This window comes from Ranitomeya variabilis, chromosome 1 (assembly GCF_051348905.1).
Source record: "Ranitomeya variabilis isolate aRanVar5 chromosome 1, aRanVar5.hap1, whole genome shotgun sequence".
Taxonomy (NCBI): Eukaryota; Metazoa; Chordata; class Amphibia; order Anura; family Dendrobatidae; genus Ranitomeya; species Ranitomeya variabilis.
In genome coordinates this window covers 1,062,528,838-1,062,550,569 of record NC_135232.1, presented here as the reverse complement: position 1 = coordinate 1,062,550,569, position 21,732 = coordinate 1,062,528,838, and the positions used below count along the sequence as shown (strand labels likewise).

Sequence of the window (21,732 nt, the reverse complement as noted above, 5' to 3'; positions counted from 1 at the left end):
TTATAGGATTAGAAAAAAACATGGTTGCCCATTGCCAGTGCTGAACCTGACTACAGGTTGTGTGTGCTGCCGCAGGTCAGTCCTAGTCACTTCAATAGACCCTGTACAACCTGTCGAGGGTGCGGCACTGTTTCATGTTGAAAGCAATCATGAGGATTTGTTCTTGTTGTGTTTTTTTTTTTTTTTTTTTTATGCTAGTCAACCTTGTAAGCCCCAGAATGATTGTAATGTCAGAGGTGTTGCTGTGGCGGGATCACAAAGGGTGCTAACCCTACAAAGCTTGAATTGTGGGATTCCATTCTACAAAGCAGCCATCACAGCTGCACATCATAGTAGGGGTGCAGTATGCTGGAGGCATTGGGGCCTTTGTTGTAAGACCCCGCAGGTGGCGATTACACCGAATTCATGAAGAGAAACCACATCCATGTCACACTGCTTTGGTGATGTAACCGATATTGTCATTAGAGGAAGTTGTTAGAGATGGGATCTAGTGGATCCCTTGTTGAGCAATTAGTGTGTGTAGTGACTATATAATGAGCAGAATCAGTGACTTTGCTTAAGATACCTTCGCACATTTATTTCCCTTGTTGCATCCATCAAAATGGACAGGTTTTTTTCTCTCTCATCTCATCCGTTCTAACTCCTTTTTTCTTTTTTTTTTTTAAACTGAAGGAGGTGAACTTATTTTGTTTCCATTGACGCTCAGCAATGGATCAATTCATAGTGGATGTAAACTGAAGTAAAATGGATATCTTTCGATCTCTATCTGGTTTTGTCGCTTCCCAGTGGACTTCTGCTTTGAGTCTTCACCTTCACAAATGGATTAAAATAGGACATTGACTGAGATTCATGAAATGCACACATGGATCTATAAAAAAAATTAGATATATGATTGGTTCCATTAACTTCTATTGTCAGTGTGCTGTCCATTTTAAAAACGGACAGCACACTGGTGAGAAAAACGGCCCGACATTGACTATCTTAATCCAGATAGCAGTGTCCGCACCATTCACAGGTCTCCTGACCCGAACTTGACATTCTCATGTATGCTTATGAGGCTGTGGAGTACGGGTCAGGACTCAGGAGAAATAGGTCCCTATTATAGTATTCCTGTTAAGATGATTTATTTGAGCACACCCCATTTCAGTATGCTTACATCCTCGCCGTAACGAAAAATTGCCCACTCTGTCGGAAAAAAAATGCAGATGGCTGAGACTGATAATAACATGCTTAAAGCAGCGGATTATATTTTCTCCCTTCACTATTATAACAGATCCAAAACAAATGCATCAAGCCGTGAAGTACTGTACACCTGGCTGAGATGAAAAAAGCTTGTCTGGTAGTAGGCGGAATGGCAGCATGACCTACAGTTAATGAAACGTTCAGGTTCTACATAGAGGTAATGAGACATAAACCTTGTGTGGGAGGCACAAGGTGCAGCGTATTAAAGAGGGGAACCGTTCCGGACGTCCACGCTCCTTTTGTCCTGTCAGAGTTCCAAAAATCTGCAAATAAAAAAGCAATTTGCTTAGTCCAGCTGGTTTCTTTTAGGATGTTTCCAGAACGTTGGCTTCTTGCTTCTCCCATTAAGCATAATCTCTATAATATAATATTTGTTGGGCCATCGTCCTGAGTGTGGTCAAGAACCGCAATCTGAAACCTTGTCAAAAATGTTTTTCAGTTTTCAGGTTGAGTGGAAAAACTATCTGACAATGTTTAACTCCTGGGAAGTCAATGGAACACTAAAAAAAGACATCCACACCAGGCTTTCCATGGCTTAATCTGTATATTAAGAGGGATTGGTGTCTCCCTAATCCTTTAATAGATCCATCACATCTTTCCTCCTTAATCGGATTACTGCACTTGGTGTAACTTTATATTGTGAGCCTACCTCTCGGAAAAGTCTGCTTGACAAAAAAGAAATGGTGGCACTCTGTCAATTTGTGTTCTTACCTGTTCACTGAGTGCAGTAAATCATGATAGCGAAATGTCATTAGACATTAAAAACAAAAATGTACCAAACACTGTTTTCCACATAAAGAAAAAAAATATATAAATGTCTTTTCCTGCGGTTTTTAATACGTTTTTATTCTAGAGGTCGTTTTAACCGTAAAATTGCTTAGTTATGCCGTGATGGCATTTTGCTCTCTTATACAATATGAATTTGCCTTATCATACATTTCAGTATATATCCAGTGTATATGGGCATCAGAGAGCGAACATAAAATGAATGTCAAGTGAATAAAACTTAGTGGGTACGGAAAGTATTCAGACCCCTTTAAATTTTTCACTCTTTGTTTCATTGCAGCCATTTGGTAAATTAAAAAAAAAAGTTAATTTTTTCACATTAATGTGCACTCTATACCCCATCTTGACTGAAAAAAAAAACAGAAATGTAGTAATTTTTGCAAATTTAATAAAAGAACAAAAACAAAACTGAAATATCATGTGGTCATAAGTATTCAGACCCATTGCTTAGACACTCATATTTAAGTCACATGCTGTCCATTTCCTTGTGATCCGCCTTGAGATGTTTCTACTCCTTTATTGGCGTAGGACTTCATTTGGAAAGGCACACACCTGTCTATATAAGACCTCACAGCTCACAGTGCATGTCAGACCAAATGAGAATCATGAGGTCAAAGGAACTGGCCAAGGAGCTCAGAGACAGAATTATGGCAAGGCACAGATCTGGCCAAGGTTACAACAGAATTTCTGCAGTACTCAAGGTTCCTAAGAGCACAGTGGCCTCCATATTCCTTAAATGGAAGAAGTTTGGGACCACCAGAAGTCTTCCTAGACTTGGCTGTCCAGCCAAACTGAGCAATCGTGGGAGAAGAGCCTTGGTGAGAGAGGTAAAGAAGAACCCCAAGATCACTGTGGCTGAGCTCCAGAGATGCAGTAGGGAGATGGGAGAAAGTTCCACAAAGTCAACTATCACTGCAGCCCTCCACCAGTCGGGCCTTTATGGCAGAGTGGCCCAACGGAAGCCTCTCCTCAGTGGAAGACATATGAAAGCCCGCATAGAGTTTGCTAAAAAAACATATGAAGGACTCCCAGACTATGAGAAATAAGATTCTTGGGTCTGATGAGATGAAGATAGACCTTTTTGGTGATAATTCTAAGTGGTATGTGTGGAGAAAACCAGGCACTGCTCATCACCTGCCCAATACAATCCCAACAGTGAAACGTGGTGGCAGCATCATGCTATGTGGGTGTTTTTCAGCTGCAGGGCCAGGATGACTGGTTGTCATTGAAGGAAACATGAATGTGGCCAAGTACAGAGATATCATGGAAGAAAACCTCTTCCAGAGTGCTCTGGACCTTGGACTTGGCCGAAGGTTCACCTTCCAACAAGACAATGACGCTAAGCTCACAGCTAAAATAACACAGGAGTGGCTTCAGAACAACTCTGTGACCATTCTTGACTGGCCCAGCCAGAGCCCTGACCTAAGCCCAATTGAGCATCTCTGGAAAGACCTAAAAATGGCTGTCCACCAACATTCACCATCCAACCTGACGGAACTGGAGAGGATCTGCAAGGAAGAATGGCAGAGGATCCCCAAATCCAGGTGTCAAAAACTTGTTGCATCATTTCCAAGAAGACTCATGGCTGTACTAGCTCAAAAGAGTGCTTCTACTCAATACTGAGCAAAGGGTCTAAACACTTATGACCATGTGATATTTCAGTTTTTCTTTTTTAATAAATTTGAAAAAAATTCTACATTTCTGTTTTTTTCTAGTCAAGATGGGGTGCAGAGTGTACATTAATGAGAAAAAAAAGAACATTTTTTAATTTATCAAATGGCTGCAATGAAACAGATTGAAACATTTAAAGGGGTATGAATACTTTTCGTACCCACTGTATTTTTTTATAGGTCTAAGGTTGATTTAAAATGTTTTTAAAGAAGCAATGCCCTCACCGATCGCCTAAACTCCTGATCTAATACATTCAGGGTCCCAGATGGTCTCTACTTCTGATCCCATCTTGACATACCAGAAATGCCAGAAAATATCTGTTAAGGCAATAAATATTTGATCACTGGGTACCAAAATAATGGGACCCTCACCCATCTAAAGAACTTTCATCCTGAAGTTCCCTGTGTAAGTAGAGTGATGGTATAACACTACTGATATGGTATTTTTTGATGCCCTTTCTTGGGATCACTGGATGTCCCAGTGGTCAGACACATGGCGATTAGACACTTACCATTACAACACTTCCATTGAAATGTATATGGATGGGAGCCGCTTCCAGTCACTGCACCACTTCTCTCCTAGCAAAGCATTACAATGATACAGGCAAAAATTAGTGATGAGCGAGTATACTCGTTGCTCGGGTTTTCCCGAGCACGCTTCGGTGGTCTCCGAGTATTTGTTAGTGTTCGGAGATTTAGTTTTCATCACCGCAGTTGAATGATTTACAGCTATTAGCCAGCCTGAGTACATGTGGGGGGGTTGCCTGGTTGCTAGGGAATCCCCACATGTAATCAAGCTTGCTAATAGCTGTAAATCATTCAACTGCGGCGATGAAAACTAAATCTCCGAACACTAAAAAATACTCTGAGACCTCCCGAGCGTGCTAGGGAAAACCCGAGCAACGAGTATACTCGCTCATCACTAGTAAAAATCCCACCAGTCCACGTTGGTTGGCAGATCCTTCCAAATTCATTGAGATCCCAAAACAGAAATCGAACACTTAAAGGGAACCTGTCACCAGGTTTGGCCGATATGAGTTATGGTCATCACCTTTCAGGGCTGATATACAGCATTCTATAATGCTGTATATCTGCCCCCAATCCAACCTGTAAGAGAAGAATAATAACTCTTATTATACTCACCTGCGAGGCGGTCTGGTCCGAGGGGTGTCGCTCTTCTTGGTCCGGTGCCTCCCGTCTTCCTGCGATGCCGTCCTCCTGCTTGCTTCGTGTGAATGACACGTCGCTGCATAATCCACTGTGCTCCTGTGCAGGTATACTTATCTGCCCTGTCAAGGGCAGAGCAAAGTACTGCAGTGCGCAGGCTCCGGGAAAGGTCAGAGAGGCCCAGCGCCTGCGCCCTGCAGGACTTTGCTCTGCCCTCAACAAGGCAGAGAAGTGCGCCTGCGCAAGAGCGTGATGCCGAGGTGACTATATGGATGATGCAGCGATGACATCCACACGAAGCAAGCAGGAAGACGGTGATCATAAGAAGACAGGAGGCGCCGACCAAGACCAGCGACGCCCATCGGACTGCACTGCCCCGCAGGTGAATATGATAGGTTATTTTTCTTCTTTTACAGGTCGGGTTGGGGGCAGATATACAGCATTATAGAATGCTGTATATCGGCCCTGAAAGGTGATGGCCGTATCTCATATCAGCCAAAACTGGTGACAGGTTCTCTTTAAGACCCTATAACACTAAAAATCTAATTTTCACAATTTGTATATTGATAGCCTATGTGCTGATTATGAGGGTCACTGCTGCAGCAGAAATGTACAGTTCCATGTATATTATATGGGTATATGAAAAGGTCTTTATGTATTCTGTAAACTTAGGCTGAATTTTAATATGCAAAATATGTAATGCACATGTACTGTGATGTATAAACACACATTACTTATTATTTTTTGGCTCGTTAGGATATTTTTTGTAGAAAAGGACACGATTTGTTGTGTTGTCATCGCAGTATCAAATTATTTCATATGTCTGTATCCACTATTTTTCTAAAGCCGCTGTTATCAACTTACAAACACAACTTATCTTGTTTTGGATATTCATACCGAGACTTGTTCCAGAAATTCTTTTGCATCACAAGCTTTTCAGTGCTGCAGAACTTCCAAATCGGGTCAGAAGTTTATGAAAACTGGTATCTAATCCATTGAAAACATGACTGCTATTTGCATACCATTGTGTTTAATTGCCACAAACCAAAAGTATGTCAAGCGGTTCCCTGAGCAGTTTTGCGGTGAGACAACACCCAGAATCCATGGTTTGCTCTAAGACCATTGTCAGTCTAAGTAGTGATTAATGGTAACCACAGCCTTCCCGGGAAGGTCTTCCTCATTACTTTTGGCACAGGAGACATTGAGGTTTGCAAATTCACATGTCTGGGCTTTCTCATTTATTATATAAGAGACCCTGATGATAGAAATGCAAGCCAAAATGTTATAAAACCATTTAATTCTGTGAAATATATAAGACAACATAATAATAATCGGACATCACTGTTAGATTAAAAAGAACTGTCTACATCTTATAAAGGACTCACAAATAGTAGCTAAAAATAAGTAAAAGTGTATATGTTTCTAAAGATTTAGGACTGTCAAATATATGTACGCAAGCGACTAAGTCAGGAAGTGAGGCGCAACAAGTAAGCAACTTTGTCTAGGTCGCCTAAGAAAGACATGTACCTATCAATGACTGAGAGTAAAGATGGCAATCACAAGTAAAATCAACCATGGGTTGATAAATACCCAATCTTGCCAGGCGGTGTAAGGCAGGCAACCAGAGTCCCACCGCACCCGACTCGCGTTTCGCAAGAATGCTTTGTCCAGGGGTTTTTCAGGTTTACAAATTCACATGGCTAGGTTTTCTAATTTATTATATATATATATATATATATATATATATATTTATATATACTTTTTTTCAGAAATATATCTTAACACTTTGATTTTTTTTTCTGAATAGAGAGACTGACTGCTTTTGAAAACTTTTTTGGGGTGATTGTCAACTAGCAAAATCAGAGACTTGCTACCTTACTGTAGGGCCTAGCATGTCCATGCATTTACATAGAAATTATTTAAGAGGGATATCTGTGAAGGCACTACAAGGCAATTGAACACCTACCAGCAGATTACTACCAGCAACAGGCCACCCTGTGATCAGCTTATTTTCGGGATACGCATTTTGCAAACAATTTAAAAAAATATGAGGACTTTCAGAATATGGAATAGATCTCGCTACAGCAACATGTAAGGCTATGGTCTCACGACCGATTTTTCTCTCTTCCGAGAAAAGCGGACCAATTAGGCTATGTGCACACGCTGCGGATTTTGCTGCCAGTCCGCAGCGGATTGGCCGCTGCAGATTCGCAGCAGTTTTCCATGCATTTACAGTACCATGTACACCTATGGAAAACAAAATCCGCAGTGCACATGCTGCTGAAAAAAACGTGCAGAAACACTGCCTTGTTTATTATGCAGCATGTCAATTCTTTGTGTGGATTCCGCAGCGTTTTACACCTGCTCCTCAATAGGAATCCGCAGGGGTAAAACCGCAGATGAAATCCGCGGAAAAAAAACGCAGGAAATCCGCAGTGCGGTTTACCTGTGGATTTATCAAAGTCAGTGTGGAAAAATCTGCAGAGTAGTCTAATGCTACTCACACTCTAATGAAAGGGAAATCGGAGTAGGATCTGATTTTCTCAGAGGTGGAGAAAAAAATAAAGTTTCTGCACCTTCTCCATTCAGCCAGTTTGTGTAAATTTGATGTTTTCCACGGGCCTATAGACTTGAATGGCCGAGTCCGACCCAAATATTGGAGGTAAATCGTGCGTGCTGCAAATTGGACATGTGCACAACCTCATAACATTCATCCCCACATTATTCAAACTGTCAAAATGGCGCATAGCACTCGTTTGATTATTTACAGTCAGTGCATGAGCCCGAAGGATGAGCATTCAGCATGTATATAACACTGTTTGCTCTACAGTAAGAGTCTACATTCAAGAGCTCATCAGGTTTCCTGAAATAAGTGCATATTTAGACCTATAAAACCCCTTTTAATGGTAGAATTTGCTGTGCCTACACGAGATGTGAGGGTTGTTAGTAAAACAGTCCCATCGAGTGACTGCAGACTGTACGATCACTGAACTGAATAATGGATGACGCTCTGTTGATGGAGGTGGCAGGTGTTAAAACAATTGTAAGTAACTATGTTTGTTCTTTCATATCGTGTTAAAAGACGAGCCCTTGATAATGAACTCTGCATGAGGAAAGTCATGACAATGGAAATGTTATCCACACAGAGTTCAATAATCTAAAAAATACTCAACTTATTTTCCGCACTGCTTGATACTGAATGTTTGGTTTCGTATGGAGATGTTGCACATTCTACTGTGGTTGGTCGAACGTTCACCTGATCCTTTGCCCGTTTCCCTCCTTTTTTATTAGTTTTTGTACTTTACTGTCTGCTATACTGATTTTTCTACCTTTTTGAAGGCTACGGCCAAGCTCATACAATCTTGTAGGAATCCATTCTCAATCTCTCCCAAATGTGTCGTTGTGGACACCTGACATTTGGAGTTGGTTTCTAGCCTTGGCTTGGAATGAATGAAATATTGCTGACTACACTGATATATATTGCTGACTTTCTTTAAGATAGGTCATCAATATCAAATAGTTGTGGCCATCACCCGGCTCCTCCACTAATCCACTACCATCAACTTTAACAGCCACAGCTGTACACAGTGTAATGAGCGGTACAACAACACTCGGTCTGCTGCCGGCAGGTGATGATCGGTGGGGGTGCTCGGGTGTCAGACAACCAACAATGTAAATCCTACTGTAAGGATAGTGTAAAACTCGATTAAATAATGGAATATCTATTTTTTTTTTGTGATACAGGCTTCTACTTCTGTAATCTCTGATGGGGGTTCTTTACTGTAAGAGCAGCGAGACTGTCATTTCCTGCCACAAGTTCAAGAAGGCCGTCAATGCCTTTCTTAAAAATGTTAAGGCTACTAGATTTTGAAGATTGAATTGTTGATTGATTTGTTCTGAAGGCTGGAAGGAATTTTTCCTCTAATATGGAGGAAATGTCATCCACCTAATGTCGTTTTTGCCTTCCTTTAGGTCAACGCATTGGGATTATACTGTAGGTTGGATTTGGTGGCCAGTGTTTGTTGTTTTTTTGTTTTGTTTTACCACCCTAACATCTAAGTAGCTTTTCTCTTGCAGAACCTTCAATGACACATTGTGGAGCCTCCTTTATATAAAATAAAACAAAAAAAAGTTTTACTTTTAGGCAATCTTTTAATGTATTTGATGCAGATACCAACCAATGACAGCGCAGCTTTTATTTCTTACTCTTGTGGTAAAATAACAAGTTGTGCTGTGATTTGTTGCTTTGGGCATCAAATACAGTTCACTTTTACAGTTTTAGTAATTCTGTCAGTATTGGGCATAAAGAGATGAAACAATTGTCTCATTGAATATATGACAGCACAGTGTGAAGAAGAAACTTCTCCCTTCTTCATAGATGAGGCTTCTTTTACACTTGCCGTGGTTTTGCGTCCTGTTTTTGCGGCCCCAATACATTTATATGGGGCCGCAATAATTCCACAGAACGCCGTATGGCTGTGAGGGCCGTATTTACGGCCGTGAAAAAATATCGAGCCGCCTTGATCTTTTTCACGGCTTACGGAAACAGCCCCCATTGAAAGTCAATGGGGCTGCAAAAACAACGGAAGCTTGTTTTTGCGGTGCACCGTGACTTCCGTTTTTGCAGAACGCCGTTTTTTTTTCAAATACTTTTTCCATAGTATTGGAAATCAGAAAAGCAGGCGATCTGCAAATTTTTTGTGGTCCGTTATTGCGGCAGACCGTGATGATTGCAGCAATACGGCCCGCAAAAAAGGCCCACAAAAACGGGCCGCAAAAAACATGGCAAGTGTAAAAGAAGCCTAAGTTAGCAACATATCCCATTGTTTGAGAACGCAATGCATATGGTACACAACTTTATTGTACTGCCCGGTGCACAGCGTTTTCTGTACATTCCATCCTTTGAGTGTTGCACAATTTTATTATTTTTCTTTGTACCATATACCCCATTTTTTACATAAGACATGTCCCAACCTCAGGAATTTGAATCACAAGTAGTACATAAGAGACTCTTTCCCAGAGCAAACCCCTTAAACCTATACAAAGCCAAGACCAGACCTCCTCTAAACTAATGCAAACCTCAGATCAGACCTCCAGCAGTGGTGGGGAACCTCCAGCCCCGGATTGTTTAAGGCCCGAGTTGATCTTTTTTCCAAACCCCCCCCCACCCTGCACTGATCTAGACCACAGACCAAACCCCCTACACTAAATACAGATGCCCTAAACTATTAGAAATCCAAGATCAGGCTCTCTAAACCAAAAAATTTAAGACAAGATCGCTTTAAACTAATATAGACCTCAGACCGCTTGAACTAATAGAAACTTTGGACCCTTTAAACAATGCAAACTAATATGGACCATAGAATAGATACCCCAGACCCCATAAACTAATAAAGACCACTGAGAAGAGGTGACTATATAATTAGGATTCAGAAGACTTCCAGTTCCCAATTTTCCGTGTGCATCTTGGATATTTAAAGCGAGTTTGACAATGTAACCTATTCTGCTTTGTCATATATAATATAACCATTGTGAAAGTATTTTTAATCCAGGAATCAAACATCCTTTATTTAGGAATACAAGTCCTACTCTGTTGTACTGCTACATTTATAATTTTTGGAAACTTTAGTAAAGTTGTCACAGACAGATTTTTTTACTGTAAGAGCAGTGAAAAGATGCATCTCCCTGCGAGGATTCTTTTCTCGAAAAATATATTCCAAGTTATGCGTACACAATCATAAGTTACTATGCTAATACTTGCCAATGCTGTATGTTTGAGTGTTAGACTTTTCTAATAATTCTATATTTTTATTCCCATTTTTTAGCAAGTTACGGGTAGAAGTTTTGGCGACAAAGACTTTCGCACCGGATTGGAGAATGGAATTCTTCTTTGCGAGTAAGTCAAATTCTTTTCTTCTCTTCATATTTTACTAGAAGAGATTTGCACTGAAGCTCCGAGTCCAGACATGTAGAGAAAACCTGTGCATGAGCTGCTGTTTATTGATGCTGCATCCATTCAATGTTCTCCTACAATAAAAAGAGCAGTGGAAATAAAGAGGAAATTATCAAGAAACCATTAATTCTACAAATCCTGCCCTTGTTTTTTAATGTGCATTCTTTTGCTGCTTCATTGAGCAAGAAAAATTGTGGTAGAAAAGTAGTCAAAAGGGTGTTAAGTCAGTGCAGCAAAATAAAAAAAATAACGGCACTACATCAGCAATATTAGGTCCGATACCAGATATTCTCAAGCAAGAGACGTGATGGATTTTAAAGTAAGGTGTGTACATACATTTTATGTAATTTATAGATCATGGAGTGTTTAAAATGATTTCTAGGACTGCAAAAAAAAAGTCAGATTTTAGCTATACCACAACAATCGGGTAATGCAAAATAGCTGGTATCAAGCAGCTTTGTAGTCAATTGTTTTGCTAACAAAGAATGGATAAAGTTGAGTTTAGGATCTGTTCACATTTGCGTACAGCCATACAGAAAATACCGCTGGATCACTGACATGAGACTTGAGAGGTGGCTAATGGACCCCATTATCTATAGAAGGATTAGTCTGGTTTCCATCATGGGGGTGTTCAGTATTTTTGGCCAGATCTTAGGGTGGATCCTCCAGCGCAATGTGGTAAAAAAGCCTGACTCATTGTGACTGCCCATCCATGTTCAGGAAACGCACTGGCTGCACTTCCTATTTTCAGGTCACTTTTTGCAAAAACAGAAAATGCCAATCTAATGCTTTGAAAAATTTGACTTTTGCTGCTGCTCAAACTTGTCATCTACTAACATATGGCATAATTTTTTAGAGGTCCAACGGCAGGTCCTCTTTAGCTTTGCTCCATATAGTGCTGCTCCCTGCACGGTGGCGTGACGGCCTTGGTGCAATTAATGGAAATATTCAGTGAGACTCCTGTGCTGTATTGATCAGTGGGAGCTCCACTAATTAGCGAGTGATCTCCAGTGATTGGCATTGACTGTAATAATCCATTAATTCTGATTTTGCTACTGAAAGAAGTTGTCTGCTTGTCGACAGACGCATGAGAACATTCTTGCAAGCGGGACGTTTTCTGTTTTGACTGCTGGAGTGCTTGGCGAGAAGATTGTAATTCTAATATAGTATAGTAGGCAGTAGAGATGAGCAAATTGGTTCGCTGAACCCTAGTCCTGTGGTAATGTCAGTATTCCCAGGCCACCAAACGGGAGCCCTGCGAACCTCCTACTTTCTGCATCCCCGAAACCACCTCTGATTAGTAGGTCAGTTGCAACGTCATGTGTACATCACGCAGCAATAATAATGTCTCATCAGGGTTTCTAATAGAAGGCGCCGGGGATGCCAGTAGCTAGGAGGAGGTTTGCAGGGATCCAACCTGGTGACCTCAGAATTCTGATGTAGCTATTGGACCAGGGTCCTTCAAATTGATTCATTCATCTCTAGTTGGAATAGATATAATAAGGATTTGTCCAGGTTTTTTTATTTTTACTCCATGGGATTCAGGTACTTAAAAATAGGCACCTGTACCTTCTACTGCCTATTCTCACTGTGGCCTCTGGTCTTTATTGATATGGCTTTAGCTATGATACATGACCGCTGCTGCCAATCATTGGGCTCAGTGGTGATACCGGTGTAGATGGCACATAGCTGGTGATCATAGTAATTGGCTGCAGTGATCTCAGGATGTCGATGGGATATCGCCAATGCGGCCATATCCACAAAGACCGGAGGCTTCAATAAGGAGCTGAGGCAGGAGTACAGCTGTGGGTGAAGCTGTGTTAGTTGTTTTTGGATTCAGGAAGCCAACAGAGTAAAAGAAAATTTTAACCTGACATCCCCTTTAACCTAAAAAACCTGCAAGTGAATGTATGTAATGTTAATTTCTTTCTATAGAATCGGTGTAGTTGTAAAATTGTAAAGAACTAGAGTTGAACTAAAGGATATGGAGGTCCATAGTGACAAGGCCTCGTGCAAAGTCATGATATCTTGGTGTATCGATCACAAAGGTTCCCCAGATGCCAGCATTTGGGTGTTTGATGGGGAGGTTTGCACTGCCTTTCGCTGCCTGCCTGCAAATCTTTTTGCTCAACTCTACAAAGTACCAAATTTGATTGCAGTTACATATTTTAAGATGCATTTCCTTATGTAATAGTGTTATATAGACCACCCCCGTGGGGTTATGTAGTACTTACATTGGCATTGTATGTAGTTTGAGTCCCCTGACAATGATGGGCTTACAATAGTCCCATGCTGGGGTGAGCGGAGCAGCAGCTGCAGATCGGTAGGTTGCCCCCTCCATCAGATAGGCTTTTGCACTGCCTCTATTATGCAGTCTCTATTCTTGCGTCCGCCTTCCTTCCCTACGTTCCTGGTAGTGTGGGTGGCTTCTTGTCTCTTTTTGTGTACATGAGTTCTTGTTTTGAAAAGCTGTAATTTTAGTCTAATTAGTGCAGGTAATTAGAGACTCCATTTCATTCAGTGCTACAGTGTGTGATCATGAATTGAGCAGGTCTGGGGCAGGCATGTGGCTGTATAATAAGTGCAGAAATGGCGGGGGCTTTACAGTCCTGTCTTTACATTGTGGTTTAATTAGGTCTTAGAGGAAAATGAGTTCTAAGGATAGAAGAGTAAGACCTCACTGTTATTATAAGGGATTCTTGGTTTCTGTATATTAGCTTGTTTAGAGGATTAGGTAACATACAGTAGTTGACGTTACTGGTAAGTAGCACCATTCTAGCGGTAATGTAATTGTTGCTGATGGTTAAGTTTTACCACATCGATTATCTAGAACTCTTTTGCGACAATGCAACATAATACACCAGTATTAATAAAAACCAAATGTTATGCAAGTATCTACTAAAATAAGCACTGATCAGGTTCCTAAACCTGTTTGTCTTGTCTTCATCAACAAAAAGCCGTTGTCCAAGATTCGAAAGTCATGGCTGCTTTCTGCCACAAACAATGCCTCACCGATCCGCAGGTTGATACTGATCATACATGCGTACTGCCTCTTCAGAGAGGAAGAGGACTTGGACTCCAGCGCCACCTATTCTTATAGCACTGGAGTTGTGCAACTAATCGAAGTTTCCTGACCCTAGTATTTATACTTACAAGCCGCTGTCTTCAACTGTTCCTGGAACCGCTCCGGTCCCATTCCACCATCTTGTGACCGCAACTTCTGACTGACTAGAAGTCGGAGGAAACTGTTAAAAGTTTCAATGTAATTCTGAGAGGCTCCTTCTAGCTCTCATAGACTTACATTGAGTAGTGATCTCTGATTCACCCAGCAACAATGGAGGTCACAAACTACAGAAAACTGACTGGAGTGGCACTGAGAACAGAAGATGATGACGGCAGATAGTAAGTATAAAACTTGGGGTTGGGAACTTAGATTAGTAGCACCACTCCAGCGCTGCATAAAAAAATCACTGGAGTGGTGCTTTTAACCATAACAATCCTTGGCACATGACTTAGAATGAAAGCCAAACCAGAATCTCAATTTTCAGACGCTTTTTTGGGGATTGTTGCCTCTCCTCTGTGCAAAGCATGAGATATGATTTGGCTGTATGAGAGACCTCTGACTTTTTTTTTTTTTTTTTATAAATTACGTCTTGCCACTGGGATTTTTGCTCATTCCTCATGGAAAAACTGCTCCAGCTCCTTCAAGTTAGATGGTTTCCTCTGGTGAACAGCAATCTTCAAGTCTGACTACAGACTCTCAGTTGGATTAAGGTCTGGGCTTTGACTAGGCCACTCAAAAACATTTACATGTTTCTCCTTAAATCACTTACGTTTTGCTTTAGCAGTTTGCTTTGAGTCATTGTCTTGGAAGGTGAACTTCTGTCCCAGTCTCAAATCATTGACAGACTGAAACAGGTTTTGCTGAAGAATATCCCTGTATTTCGCACCCTCCGTCTTCCTCTTGACTCGGACCATTTTCTCTGTCCTTGCTGCCGAAAAACATCCCCACAGCATGATACTGTGACCACCATGGTTTACTGTGGGGATGGTGTTCTTGAGGTGATGAGCTGTGTTGGTTTTGCGCCAACCATAGCATTTACCTTGGTGGCCCAAAAATTCAATTTTGGTCTCATCTGACCACAGCACCTTCCTCCATACATTTGGGGAGTCTCCCACAACTCTTTTGGCAGACTGAAAAAGAACCTTCCAATTTTTGTGTGCAAGGAGTAAAGGTTTGTTTCTGCCCACTCTCCCATAAAGGCCACCTCTATGGTATGTATGGCTTATTTTGGTTGCATGGACAGATTCTTCAGTCTCTGCTTAGGAACTCTACAGCTCTTTCATGGTTACCTTTGGTCTCTTTGATTAATGCCCTTCTTGCCCAGACTGAGAGTTTTGGTGAGGGTCCCTCTCTTGGCAAGGTTTATGGAACCATGTTCTTTCCATTTGTTGATAATGGATTTGTTGGTGCTTAAGGGGAACATCAGAGATTGGGATATTTTTTTTTTTTTTATAACCAACCCTGACTTGTACTTCTAAAAATCTTTGTCCCTAACTTGTTTGGAGATCTCCTTGGTCTCCATGGTGTTTGGTTAGTGGTACCTCTTTCTTAATAGTGTTGAAGAAAAGGTGTGTGTCTACTGACAGACCATATGACACTTTGCACACAGGTGGACTTACTTTCACTTAGCATGTTACTTAGGAAGGCAATTGCTTGCACCACAAATTCATAGCAAAAGGGGTGAATACATATGCACATGCCAATTTTTCATTTTTGATCCGATAAATATAATTTATACCTATATTCCTCTCACTTCTGTTTACCAACTTTGACTATTTGGTGCTGATGCATCACACACAAATCGGATTACAAAAATATTTAAACACAGGTTGTAATGTGACAAAACAGGTAAAAACCAAGGGGGTGAATACTTTTGAAATCCACTGCAATATTAGAATTTTCATCAATTCAGTATGTGTGGGCTTTCTCCCTGTGGGTATATTTTTCAACCAAGTAATCTACTGCACTTTAAAATGGGGTGGTAAATCTGCAGTGAAAATTGACTAGTGCTCATATCAGACGCAATTTATGCTGTGGATATTAGTGGATTTCACTTCAGGTGTAGAACGTGAAAAATGTGGCACATAGACAGCATTTCAACAATTAAATTTGAAGTTGTTTTTGCCAATAATTTTCCTTCCTGATTTTTCAAGTTGGGATACAGGTGGATCTCACAAAATTAGAATATCATCAAAAAGTTAATTTATTTCAGTTCAATACAAAAAGTGAAACTCATATATTATATTGAGTCATTACAGTGATCTATTTCAAGTGTTTATTTCTGTTAATGTTGATGATTATGGCTTACAGCCAATTAAAACCCCAAAGTCATTATCTCAGTAAATTAGAATGCTTTATAACACAAGCTTGAACTAGCTTCATACTAGACCTTGGAAATCAAGGTCCCAGAGTCTGGAGGAAGAGTGGAGAGGCCACAATCCAAGCTGCTGGAGGTCTAGTGTGAAGTTTCCACAATTAGTGATGGTTTGGGGAGCCATGTCATCTGCTGGTGTAGATCCACTGTGTTTTATCAAGACCAAAGTCAGCGCAGCCGTCTTCCAGGAAATTTTAGAGTACTTCATGCTTCCCTCTGCCGACAAGCTTTTTGGAGATGGAAATGTCATTCTCCAGCAGGACTCTGCATCTGTCCACACTGCCAAAAGTACCAATACCTGGTTTAAAAACAACAGTATCACTGTGCTTGATTGACCAGCAAACTCGCCTGACCTTAACCCCATAGAGATTCTATGGGGTATTGTCAAGAGGAAGACGAGAGAGACACCAGACCCAACAATGCAGACAAGCTGAAGGCTGCTAACAAAGCAATCTGGGCTTCCATAACATCTCAGCAGTGCCACAGGCTGATCTCCTCCATGCCACGCCGCATTGATGCAGTAATTGATGCAAAAGGAGCCCCGACCAAGTATTGGTATTCAGTAGGCCAACATTTCAGATTTTAAAATCATTTTTCAAGCTGGTGTTATAAAGTATTCTAATTTACTGAGATAATGACTTTTGGGTTTTCATTGGCTGTAAGCCATAATCATCAACATTAACAGAAATAAATACGTGAAATACATCACTCTGTAATGGCTCTATATAATATACGAGTTTCACTTTTTGTATTGAAGAACTGACCTAAACTAACTTTTTGATGATATTGTAATCTTGTGAGATGCACCTGTATGACAATTTTGGCACTTTGAAAATTTACCTAAGGATGTTGTATGACATATAAAATGTAAATGGACTTTAATTCTTCATCATCTCCATCTATACTGTAGATGTTATATAGGTACAATATTTTAATAATTATTTGTTAATATTTGAGAAGTGGGGTTAAACCTCCAGGATCCCTTCCAATGATCATGGATTTATTTTTAATTGCTTGCGCAGGCACGGTCTGTGTTAAACTTGGTCCTATTTCATTCAAAAGGACCCATCTGAAGATTCAGACCCTCACTAATCATTGTTAATGTAGGTTTCTCACTTTGGACATGACCAGACAAAAGTGATAGTCGCCACACCCCGCTGGTCTCTACTTCCTGGTTACTTTTTTGATCACATGTCCTTATGTTGGGGGACATCATTGTTTCATTGCTGCCATTGGAACTTGTGACAGATGGGGGAATAGGCAGGGTCAAAGCAAAGGCAGAGGTTGCCTTTTTTTTTTCCCATAAAGTGGACAAGTTCCAAAAAACCCAGGAAGAGTGATGGTATCTCAAGAGAACTTAAACTTATACTTCCTTAAAATGGCAGGAAATTCTTCAAAAAGCATTAAAATTTATGGACACCACTTTGAGAACATCAAAAAAAGTACTGCAAACACAGAGCAGTGAATTCCTAATACCGTAACCGTCTGGGTGAAGGTCTTTCCATCCGCATTAATTCTAGTGGACACATGTTGCCTTGTTGCAAGATTAGCATATTCAGCAAGGTCATCTATCTCTCAGAGATGGCAGACAGCCAAGACCACATTTCCAGGAGTTTTCCAGTTGGTCGGGCCATCATGCTGCGATGGTGTGACTCCGACAGTCAAGGCTCCACTTGGGGAGAAGATATACTAATTCACCATTTCTGTGGGCACAAGGCCAAAACTTTCATCATCCGGGGGACAAGTGTCTACTGTACTGTCTTATCATTAGCTAATCCCTTCACAGAGAGGCTTTTTAAAGAAATACTGCAGCTTGCGAACCTCTTCAAAGCCTCAACGGCTCTCCCTTTCCTGACAAATTGGCAGCTGTTTTTTCTCGATGGCCTTCATGTTTATGGAAATATGGATATTTTTCACTATTTTAGAAATTGCACAATAGAAAAGTGAATAACTGTGTCAGCAGGCAGGAGGTTAAGAAGGAACATGTAAAAAATAAACTTTGACTTTATTGAACTTTATTCCTATGTTAACATAGTATCCCAAATTTTGTGGAGTTCACCGCATGGTCAGTGGTCTAGGAACAGTAGTTCACATTAGATCCGTACTGGAACATCACAAGTGTTAATAGACACCAGCAGAATCACTGTGGTAATGTTTCAGTTGGAGATTTTATATTCTTTTTTTTTGTTTGTTTTGTTTTAATAATGCTCTGATTACAGGTAAAATTGTTATCCGATTGTAACTATCCCAGTATTTAAAAAAACAAAAAAAAGATCCCTTACAAACTGAATCCAAATGGAAACCAGAGTTCTCTTTTTGAAAAAAATAAATCTTTAAAAAAAAAAAAAATTAAAGGGAATCTGTCACCTAGTTTTGGCCCTATAAACTGCGGCCACCGCCCTCAGGGGCTTATCTACAGCATTCTGTAATGCTGTAGATAAGCCCCCAATGTAACCTGAAAGATAAGAAAAACAAGTTATATTATACTCACCCAGGGGCGGTCCCGGTGTGGTCTGGTCCGATGGGCGTCACAGGTCCGGGTCCGGCGCCTCCCATCTTCATACAACGTCGTCATCCTCCTTGCTTCTGTTGCGGCTCCTGCACCAGAAATAACTACAGAATATGTGAACAGAGCCTTAAAGACACTGTCACAGTCCATTGACTGTGTCTTGTAATTTTACATAGAACCATTCACTTACCTGCACTGTAAAATAAAAGGAAAAAACTAAAAGGAAAACCAGCTCAGCCACTAGTAACTGGTTGGGATAAGTCCAGCATGGACGCTGATCCTCTGCAGCACACAATATTTTCAATAGAAACATGTCATGATTACAGGGAACTTGTTAAGAGTATTTTTCTACACCAAACGGCATGTAAGCAAATTTTGTGTAAAGGAGATAAAATTCATACCTTTTGTTTTAGAAAAGTGCTTTTCCGTTTTTTTTTTAAATAAAAATTCCTAGCGCAAAGTTTACACTAAGGGGCCACAAGTACAGCGGGATTGGCACTCCCGGCTCTCCTCTAGTCATTGACTGACAGGTCACTCTTGTCTGAGTTACAGTTGTGGCCAAAAGTATTGACACCCCTGCAATTCTGTCAGATAATACTCAGTTTCTTCCTGAAAATTATTGCAAACACAAATTATTTGGTATTATCTTCATTTAATTTATCTTAAATGAAAAAAACACAAAAAGAATTGTCTTAAAGCCAAATTGGATATAATTTCACACCAAACATAAAAAAGGGAGTGGACAAAAGTATTGGCAGTGTTCGAAAAATCATGTGATGCTTCCCTAATTTGTGTAATTAACAGCACCTGTAACTTACCTGTGGCACCTAACAGGTGTTGGCAATAACTAAATCACACTTGCAGCCAGTTGACATGGATTAAAGTTGACTCAACCTCTGTCCTGTGTCCTTGTGTGTACCACATTGAGCATGGAGAAAAGAAAGAAGACCAAAGAACTGTCTGAGGACTTGAGAAACCAAATTGTGAGGAAGCATGAGCAATCTCAAGGCTACAAGTCCATCTCCAAAGACCTGAATGTTCCTGTGTCTACCGTGCGCAGTGTCATCAAGTTTAAAGCCCATGGCACTGTGGCTAACCTCCCTAGATGTGGACAGAAAAGAAAAATTGACAAGAGATTTCAACGCAAGATTGTGCGGATGTTGGATAAAGAACCTCGACTAACATTCAAACAAGTTCAAGCTGCCCTGCAGTCCGAGGGTAGAACAGCAGTGTCAACCCGTACTATCTGTCGGCGTCTGAATGAAAAGGGACTGTATGGTAGGAAACCCAGGAAGACCCCACTTCTTACCCCGAGACATAAAAAAGCCAGGCTGGAGTTTGCCAAAACTTACTTGAAAAAGCCTAAAACGTTTTGGAAGAATGTTCTCTGGTCAGATGAGACAAAAGTAGAGCTTTTTGGGCAAAGGCTTCAACATAGAGTTTACAGGAGAAAAAAAGAGGCATTCAAAGAAAAGAACACGGTCCCTACAGTCAAACATGGTGGAGGTTCCCTGATGTTTTGGGGTTGCTTTGCTGCCTCTGGCACTGGACTGCTTGACTGCGTGCATGGCATTATGACGTCTGAAGACTACCAACAAATTTTGCAGCATAATGTAGGGCCCAGTGTGAGAAATCTGGGTCTCCCTCAGAGGTCATGAGTCTTCCAGCAGGACAATGACCCAAAACACACTTCAAAAAGCACTAGAAAATGGTTTGAGAGAAAGCACTGGAGACTTCTAAGGTGGCCAGCAATGAGTCCAGACCTGAATCCCATAGAACACCTGTGGAGAGATCTAAAAATGGCAGTTTGGAGAAGGCACCCTTCAAATGTCAGGGACCTGGAGCAGTTTGGCAAAGAAGAATGGCCTAAAATTCCAGCAGAGCATTGTAAGAAACTCATTGATGGTTACCGGAAGCGGTTGGTCGCAGTTATTTTGGCTAAAGGTTGTGCAACCAAGTATTAGGCTGAGGGTGCCAATACTTTTGTCTGGCCCATTTTTGGAGTTTTGTGTGAAATGATCAATGTTTTGCTTTTTGATTCATTCTCTTTTGTGTTTTTTTCATTTAAGACAAATTAAATGAAGATAATAATACCAAAGATTTTGTGTTTGCAATCATTTTCAGGAAGAAACTGAGTATTATCTGACAGAATTGCAGGGGTGTCGATACTTTTGGCCACAACTGTACATGTATTTTGAAATGTAAAAGAAATCATATACTGGTCCAAACGTCAGGACTTTCATTATCTATCTTCAGTGGACATATGATAAATTCTGCAGAAGAATGTCACAAGATTAACTGCCCTCCCTGCCTGATATCTTGAGCATGCATAGTCCTTCCTCAGGGTGACACATGGCAGATCAATAGTCCGGCTTTTGCAGTGTCATCAGGACCTTGCTGCGTATATGACACCCCAGGGAATGACTGCTCAGGAGCGAGATCTTGGTTGGTGGAGTCAGGGAACTCTGACAAGTGACCTGCTAGTCTGTAACTATAGGCGGGCAGAGATGGCGGCAAGAAAGTTGGAAGTTCAGTGGCAGCCCCGCAGCACTTGTGGTCCATTAGCATAAAAATCATCTAATGTTTATCATATTACCCTTAGCTGGGTAGGTCTGTGTAACACATTATACAGACCTCATTGGGCCATGTGGGATAGTGCAACGATTACACAACAAGACAGCATTCATTACTATACATATAGTAGGTAGATTAGATATACCCGTATAGACGATCTCTGGCAGTGTGCCCTGTTTTCTGCCCGTGCGTGTTTCATCTTTCCCCTCTCTCCTTGTACTTGATTATGTCCAATAACCTTTTGTACTTCACATAACATTGAGATGTTTGATCGTTTGTTCTTGGGTTCTTTTTTATAGTCACAAAACATGTAGGCATTTCCTGACACACATGCAACCCCGCATGTTTTGTGGCTAACAACCACAAAACATGGGGGTCTAGGGACTCGCCATG

General features: G+C 40.9%; 1 protein-coding gene across 2 annotated transcripts in view; it reads left to right on the top strand.

Moving 5' to 3' along the window:
• LIMCH1 (LIM and calponin homology domains 1) overlaps window positions 1-21,732 on the top strand; it is a 331,389-nt gene that overhangs the window by 122,911 nt on the left and 186,746 nt on the right. For both annotated transcript variants that reach the window (XM_077279847.1, XM_077279846.1), the window contains exon 2: window positions 10,691-10,761. In XM_077279847.1, the coding sequence (XP_077135962.1) occupies window positions 10,691-10,761 (71 nt within the window). The remainder of the gene's footprint in view (window positions 1-10,690; window positions 10,762-21,732) is intronic.